Source organism: Solanum pennellii, chromosome 12, assembly GCF_001406875.1.
Source record: "Solanum pennellii chromosome 12, SPENNV200".
NCBI classification, from domain to species: Eukaryota; Viridiplantae; Streptophyta; class Magnoliopsida; order Solanales; family Solanaceae; genus Solanum; species Solanum pennellii.
Genome location: NC_028648.1, coordinates 42259221 through 42268144, shown reverse-complemented (window position 1 = coordinate 42268144; position 8924 = coordinate 42259221). Strand labels below are relative to the sequence as shown.

The 8924-nt window shown below is 32.3% G+C and overlaps 1 protein-coding gene across 1 annotated transcript; it reads right to left on the bottom strand.

The window, feature by feature from the left end:
• Window positions 1-2095: 2095 nt before the first annotated feature.
• On the bottom strand, window positions 2096-5038 carry LOC107006885 (transcription factor BEE 1-like). Its single transcript, XM_015205400.2, is given in 7 exon segments — window positions 2096-2449; window positions 2606-2627; window positions 2629-2681; window positions 2767-2835; window positions 3752-3817; window positions 3905-4024; window positions 4645-5038. Coding segments are annotated over 7 exon segments (816 nt in total). The 5' UTR covers window positions 4996-5038; the 3' UTR covers window positions 2096-2314.
• Window positions 5039-8924: the final 3886 nt, after the last annotated feature.

Sequence of the window (8924 nt, the reverse complement as noted above, 5' to 3'; positions counted from 1 at the left end):
GGATATTACCATGTGCATGAGGCAATGTGAGCCTTAAACCTACTTCAAGATTATCCAATTTGTTAAATGTGTAGGACCCAAACAATACTCCCTTTTTTAACTTCATGTTCATGCATAGTATCCAATAGACAAGGCAATTTTTGGTCAAAAGGGACTCAAAGTGAAAAGGATATTGATGTTTGAGTGGGAAGAAGAAACAAAGAGTCACTGTATATATGAAGGTTCATTAGCTGGTATTATAATACTATACTCCCTGCGTTTCAAAAAAGAATAGTTTAGTTTGATTTGACAGAGAATTTAAGAAAATAAAAAAGATTTTTCAATCTTATAGTTCTAGAATAAAGTTATGTCACATGTATTAAATTGTTATTTAATCTTATAGCCTTAAACATTCCACGTGAAAAGTCGAAATTAAAAGTGTTGGTTACAAAAAAAGTTACTAAAAAGATCATTCTTTTTAAAAATCAAAGGAAGTAATATTCTAAAGAAATTTGGAGGATCGACACATTGGGTTGCCCCATACTCATGTGCCCTACGCCTTTAAACTTTTTTGTTACAATGCATCTGCCTAAAAACATTTGCATCTCAACATACACATTCCTTTTCAATAAAAGAGTGTTTTTTTAATAGAGATAAAAAAATTATTTGCAAGTCTTGTCACATAATTATTCAGTTTATGAATTGACAACATCCGTTGGATTTTATGTACCAATCATATTTTACAAGAAGTTTTGCCGACGTGGGTCACTCAAGTTTTGTTTGTGTCCCCAAAAAATTGATTTATTTTATTTTTTTATATTAGGATGAGACCAAATTTAAATTCATATTTAAAATTTTTAATAGTGTAAAGGCTAAAACATTTTTTAGCAAAGATTGCTTCATATTTAAAAAAAATCAGCCCTCATATTCAAAACTTCTGATTAAGAATTAAGAATGAATCATTAATATCCTTGAATTGACACTCAATTGTATCAAGACGTGTGATCTTATGGCATATATATGTCTTAATTTGTAAGTGTTCCTTAATTATTCCTACAATAGGATCTTTGTACAACTTGTTTGATCCCTATTCCCTACAAATTTTGGATTATTATTGGACGTGTAGACTTGTTATTTGGTTACTATACTTGGTATTGGAGTTGCAATAGTTACAGGCTTACAGCTTCACACAAAATTGGAAAAGGATATATTCCCTCCATTTTACTCTTCAATCGAATAATGAATGTACGCCACGTGTATAAATAAATGTGAGAGATCAAGATTATTTTTTTATACTTCTATAAATTAAAATTATTTATTTATTTATTTTTATCCTTAACAATATTTATGAAAATCTTGTTGAGAGTGTCATCTTTGAATGGATTATGCAGTGTGTGATTCAAATTTAGTGGAGGCTCCAATATGGACTCTAAATACCGAATGAAAAACTAAAAAAAAGGATTGTTTTGTTAATAATTCTTCAAGAGAAAAAATTGTTTCAACATCATATATGTTGTTTCTTCCCTCCCCCATAAATGTGGATTGAATCTTGTATTCTTGAAGTTGTGCAATGAAATCAATTTCAAAATTTCCTCAATTTTATTTATGTTTACTTTTGAGAATAATTTTAAAATTGAGAGTGTTAATACATATATATACTTTGGAATAATGTTATTCAGTATAATTTTTTAAAGAAATAACAAAAAAGAATATCTTGACCGTCTTATTAATTTTTACATGTGAAGCACATGTATTACACCAATGAGGAGTAATGAACAAAATAGTAACAAAGGATACTCTTTCCCAAGAAGATTGGGTTGCAAACTACATTAGTTCAAGATTAAATAAATTATGACAAAATTATTTAGTCAATGTACTTTGTTAGTAGATTTGATTTATTCATTAAAAACGGAATATACATGTTAAGATAATATACATTGCATTCGGTTTTGCTTTTAGAAAATAATAATTTTTAATATTTTTCAATTTAACCTTGTTTGTCTTTAAAAAATTGGAAGAAAAGGCTTTGGAAAAGGTCAAGTGTATCACTAGTATTTATGCGGGGATAATGTAATAATAATATCATAATTATGAATTATGAAAAAAAATCCTGCAATACATAAATTACTCAAAACGATGCTTGAGTAAAATTAGGCTTTAAAAAAAAGGTGTAAATCAGCCAACATCACCCATACACAGTTTTGCCAAGAAGATGTGTCTATTTGGTTGTATTGTGAGACTTGATACATGGATATGTGTCCAATTTTTCATGTGTACAAAAATTACAAATGTATAATACTATTGAGCAGAAAAGGAAAAATAGTTGAATGAATCTTTAGGTGTTGTAAGACAACTTGGGATAGCAGCCAAAAGTGCGGTCAATTAAAGGGTCAACTTGATTAGAACCCATCCCTTCACATCCTTCTTTCTTTAGCTTCTGCATCATGTTTGCTTCATATGCCTTTGCTCTCTGCAAGTCGAAAAATATCGATCTATACAATCAAATCACTTTTAAGATAAATTACAAGTTAATCTCTACATAAGTATGATCTAACTAATTCTTGTGTGAAAAAATACTCGCGAGTAATAACAAAATCGAAATTAAAACTATGTAAATTTGGAGTACCTGCATTGTCTCCAAAATGTCTCTCTGAATTGAAGTCATAATATGTGCTAGCTGCAGATAGCTTCATTGAGAGGAACTAAATCCAACAAATACAACAAGTCATTTTGTGTGTGTGTTTTGGTCAATCAGAAAACAAGTTGTGTTGGATCATTTAAACTCACCTCAACTTGATTTTGTAAAGATTGCACATAGTTAATTATTTCATCCAGCATTACTGCCATGCCCATAGACTGCAATTTGATTGAAATTTGAATGTTATTATGTTAAACTCAATGTTTTTTTAGTGTTAGGTACTCGCATTGGACCCAGTGGTGGAGCCAGGAACTTCACGAAGGGTGTCCAAAAAAAAAGGAGAAAAAATGTTGTTAGTGAGATTCAAACACATGAGCATTTAGGGCTCTTTCAAGACATCTAAAATTACTGGGCTAAAACACCTTATTTTGTCAAGGCTGTCCAAAATTTGTTATTTAATCACTTCGTGTATCATTTTACTTATAAATACGGTATTATTTTCTGGCGAAGGGTATCTAATTGGACGCCTTCACTATAGGGTAGCTACGCCCCTGATTGGAGCCCGACTTGTTGAATGCCTTGAATCGGACACGTTACAAACAGAAAGGACGGGGGTCTCGCTGCTCGGTCAGCGAGTCGGGGGGTCCAGGGGGGCGACGCGCCCCCTGGCCTGGGGGTCCGGGGGGGCGGAGACGCCCCCGGCCCGACGGTATACAATGTTGTTGTATTGGGCCCTTAATTATGTGTCAATTCTGTATGTTGGGCCCAAGCCTGTTAGGGCGTAGCTTAGCACTATATATAGACGCTATGGCAAACCCTATTCTGTAATTCTGTTCTTGCCTCTCCATAATAAAACTGCTCCCCCTTTTCCCGTGGACGTAGCCAATTTATTGGTGAACCACGTAAATCTGTTGTCTTATTTTTCGCGTTTATATTTTCTCGTATTATCTCGAATTCCGCATAACAAATCCGACTATATCTGGATTCACACTGTGTAGGGCTCCATTAGGAGGAAACTCTCCCTACCAAGGATAGATTCAAACCTGAGATATCTGGTTAAGATAGGAATAGCCACATCTACGACACCACATCCTAAACTTCAATTTGACATTGTATTGTAAAAAGAAAGATTACCTTGTAGCATCCTGGAACAATATCTTGTAAACACCTAAGTCTTTCATTAATTTTTCCTCTTCTAACCTAAATTACAAAAAAAGAAATACATTAGTCAATTTTTTAGTGCATATGTGAAAAAACAGGATATACTAAAAAGGGAGAGGAAATTACCCTTTCTGCTAAACTGTGACTACCAGTTGCTTGGCCTCTCTTGGCTCTTACATGCACTACTTGCCTTAGTTTCTCTTCTTCATTTTCATCCCTTTTTACTCTCTTTCCTCTTCCTTTGCCCTGTAAATTGTAATGTCAAAAATATGTACATATTAAGTGTGGAAAAGTTACATGGTTCAAAGAAAATTTAACTAAATTATACTCTATAAAATAAGATACTATATAGTACATAAGAATTCTTTAATTCTTTTGTTTGTTTGTTTGGTTTGTTGCTGGTTAATGTATTAATTATTCCATCTTCTACTCTATATAACATAGTACATAATTTTTTTTCATAATTTATACTTCATGTGTTTCATATTACTTGACTCATATTGACCTGATAGAAAATTTTTAATTAAAAATATATTTTAAAAATTAAACTTATTAATAATGTTTTGAAACTCTAAATTTGATTACTATTACTTTATGTAGTTATTTAATAATAAAGCTATCTTGATTTGCTCAAAGTACAAGTAAAATAAAATATTTATTTTTGATATAGAATCAAGTAAAATGAACAGGATTAAGTGTGCAGGATTTTACACATGTTGTAACCAAACACTCTATAGCAACTAAAATGCTACCAAACATGGTACAAGTTTGATGCCGACTCTAATGCATGAATAATTCACCTCCTAACGAGTAACGAACCAATCCCTTACTACATAGAAAGTAGAAAGAGTTGAAGATTAACTTACGGTTTTTCTTCTTGAAGAAATTGCAGGGGATGAGTAAGCAGAGCTACTTTCTGGGGTTTCAATTGTTTTCCTTTTCTTGCTTTCATTTATATCATTTCTAGTTGGTACTGGAAGGTTGAACATATCTTGTTGGAAATTTTCTGTTAAATATACAGGGAAGTCAGAGGTTTGGTTGAAAAAATGTTCATCAGAGTGCTTATGAAAATTGAAATTAGACATTTCCAGTGAAATGGTATTCAAGTAATTTTCTTCTGGAAATTGGTTATGAAAATTCAAATTTGTGTCAGTGTTAAATACAGAGGATGGTGGAATAATGATTTGCATATCTGGATTGAAATAATGATGAGCCATGACAACTTCTTGTATATTATAAAAAATAATATATGTTGGTTGTTAATTGTATGTTTTTTTTTTTTATATGTTAAGAGAAGTAGTGTCTGTCAAATATATTTATAGAGCATGGGCAAAATGTGAGTTTTTTCAAATTTGTTTTTTTTTTTAAAAAAAAATTAAGAATGCAATAGTGAAGCATTTTGAGGGATCCAGCCAATTGGAGGTTTGGGATTCTGTCCCCATATGGACCATATTCAGGAGATGTACACAATTTCATGGGACCCTGCAGTAGAAGTTGGCTTTAAATGAGCTAAATTACCATATTTCATTCGTTTTAAAAAGAATAATTTATTTTAATTTGACATAAAGTTTAAGATAATAAAGAAAAAATTATTTATTTTTGTGATCCTAAATTATAGTTATGCCAAATTTATCAAAATGTTATTTAACCTTGTAGTTTTCGGTGCGCTCATGAAATTATTAACTTTCAATCAAATAAATAGCGCTTTGACTATCACCTTTTAGCGTTGATTCCAGCTGAACCAAATTCAATTTTGCCACCAAACCTTTCAACCAAATAGCTTCTTTAACTTCCTCTATCACTGTCATATATTATGCCTCTATTGTAGACAAAGCGACTATCGACCGTAAAATCGATTTTCAATTAACGACAATGCCAACAAGAGTAAAGATGTATTCGATTGTGAACCTCCTTCTATCAAGATCCCCGGCATAGTCAGAATTTACATAACCGAGAGCCAAAATACTTTCAGTTTTTGAAAGATCAGGCCAATATCAAAAGCTCTTGTGAGATATCTCAATATCTACTTGACAACTTTTCAATACTTTTTTCGTGTGTTTGTCATGTACTTGCTTACCACACTTCTAGATTGAAAAATATCTAGACTTGTGCATACCATAGCATACATAATGCTACCAATTGCGCTAGCACAAAGAACTTTTGATATGTGCTCCACCCCATTCACAGACTAAGACATTGGTAACTCTGAAAGCTTGAATTGATCAGAAGCTAATAATATACTTATAGGCTTGTTCATATATGCATACTGAATCTCTTAAGAACCTTTTCCAACGTACCTCTTTGGAGAAAGATGTAATACACCGTCTTCTTTTGAAATTTTCATTTCAAGGATTTTCTTTGCAGCTTCAAGTCTTTCATGTCAAATTTCTTGCTCAACAGTTTCTTCAAAATATTTACCTTTATGATGTTGTTAGCAGCAATAAGCATACCATCAACATACAACAATCAATACATCATAAAGTTATCAAAAATCTTCTTATGATACACACAACTATCAAATGTAATCCTCGAGAATTCATGTGTAATCATAAATGCATCAAACATTTTCTACCACCATCTATATGATTGCTTCGAACTATACAAGGACTTCTTCAATTGGCATACATAATCTTTTGTTTCAGCTAGGAAATCTTCATACTAATCCATGTAGACTATCTTTTCTGAATTACCATATAAGAAAGCAATTTTGACATCGAGTTGTTAAAGCTCCAAATCGAATTCTGCAACTAATGCTAGTAGCAAGAAAATTTAGCTATGTTTCACGACTGGAGAGAACTCATTATAGTCAATTTTCTCCTTCTGAAACTTTTTGCAACCAATCTCAACTTGAACCTAACATCTTTCACTTTTGGAATACCCTCTTTCATTTTGTAAGCTCAATTGCATCCAACTTTCCTTTTCCCCTTTGGCCTTTCAACGAACACATATGCCTCATTTTTATGAAGAGACTCTATCTCTTCCATCATAGTCAACCATTATTGTGCAAAATCCTTAATAACAATAAGTTTCATCAATATATGAATAGGAATTGAGATCCTTAATCTTTTCTTCTGCAACTTTGAACATATATGCATGCAATTAGATTCGCTTGTTCTAATAAGACGTTCTGATTTCTGTATCTACCTTTTGTTCCGTCCCCTTGCAATTGTGTATAGTTTATTGACAAGAAGTTATTCAACCACAGTAGCAACACATGAGGGAACACCGCCACCATAAGCATGTAAACCAAAAGGAAGAGTGGTAACGAGCCATCACACCTCAAAAAATCTTTGCAATTAGTTTTCTTATGAAATGATTTTAAATTGGACTGTGTAAAGCATGACCGCCATTCTTAAAATATGCTTGTCTATTCAGACAAAAAGATTTGCAGTAACAATCTACGAATCATAAACAAACAAACACAAACACAAAAAAGTAATAAAAATTTAAACAAAAAAGAAATCAATAATTCCTCACTGTTGAATCTAATCGCCCTATGATTAATCATATATTATTATAAGCATGAACCTCTTAACCCCAAAGTTGATTTACCATTTTAACCCTACAATATCATTTATATATTAATTTATTAAATATATTAGTTAAACCTATTAACCCTATATTAGTTAAACCTATTAATATTGATTATTATAAATTTAATTTCCTAACAGCCCTAATTTAATTTTTCAGAAACGGTCATCTGCTCCACTTCTCTTCTGACGGTTATGAAGTTTCATCATCTTCTTCCAAAACCTTTTCATCTACTCTCATCATCTGTATAAATGTCTCAAATCACATGTTATTGTCCATTAAATTGTTTCTCTTTTTTGTGCCTGGATGATATACAGGTAAATATTTTTGGATGAGGAACTTAGCTATTCTTTATCNTTAATTTTTCAGAAACGGTCATCTGCTCCACTTCTCTTCTGACGGTTATGAAGTTTCATCATCTTCTTCCAAAACCTTTTCATCTACTCTCATCATCTGTATAAATGTCTCAAATCACATGTTATTGTCCATTAAATTGTTTCTCTTTTTTGTGCCTGCATGATATACAGGTAAATATTTTTGGATGAGCAACTTAGCTATTCTTTATCATCAGCTCTGCCTTTTGATATGAAACTTTTTGCCTGCAGGGATTTGTTGACAGAGAAACTACTCTTATTGGAACATTGACAGTCCGTGAATTCCTCTACTACTCAGCATTGCTTCAGCTTCCTGGTTTTCTTTGTCAGAAAAGGAGTTTGGTGGACACCGCTGCATGAAAGGTCTTCGAAGTGGCGAGAGAAGGCGTGTCAGTATACAGGTAAATATTTTTGGTGCTCTGTTTTTGTTTCCTAATAGTTACAGTCAATTTTTGATGTTAATGCTTTGGTTTTGCTCTGTTTTGCTGGTAATTGCAAATATATGTACACCCTTAGCCTGAGGATAATCTGAAGGTAACTTCTGATGAACATGAAGTATCATGTTGGGAAAGTCTGTTTGTTGCACGAAGGAACGTGGATTGGACTATCTATATCGTTTTCTGTAATTTAAAGGTGAAAAAAGAAAAGCAAAAATCTACAGAGAAAAATAACGGGCACCTGCTACTTCAAAAAATATCATTCTGTTTTCATGTGTAATATGACGTCCCTGCTTGTTCATTTCTTTCTGTACGCCCAACTTCTTAACAAAGGAAGTTGCAACTGCAAGTGGATTGTCATAAGGTTCAGTGGAATTGCGAAACTTTTTATGAATGAGATGGAGGCCAAGTATTCGAGTTTTCACAAAGCAATTGTGCAATGGAGTTGTTGACAGTTCTGTTTTTTTTTTGTTTGTTTGTTTTAGGGAACAAAGAAGCAGTAGAAGAAGAGTTTGAGTCAATTCTCTATTCTGTTGCTCTTTTCAATCATTTTCGTGTTTTGGTTCTCCAAAACACATTCTGTCTCTTCATTATAATATGGCTTAATGTGATTTCGGAATTTTTATGATTATTAACAAAGAACAACAGCAGGAGTTAAAGACATTGAAGGACAGTTAAACTATGTTGAAAATCCTACATTCTACTGTACTATTCAACAGTATGTGTGTGTGTGTACTAATATGTGTAAAAATTAACATCGAACAAAGAATTAAACGTTGAAAGTCAACAAATCAAGGGGAAAAA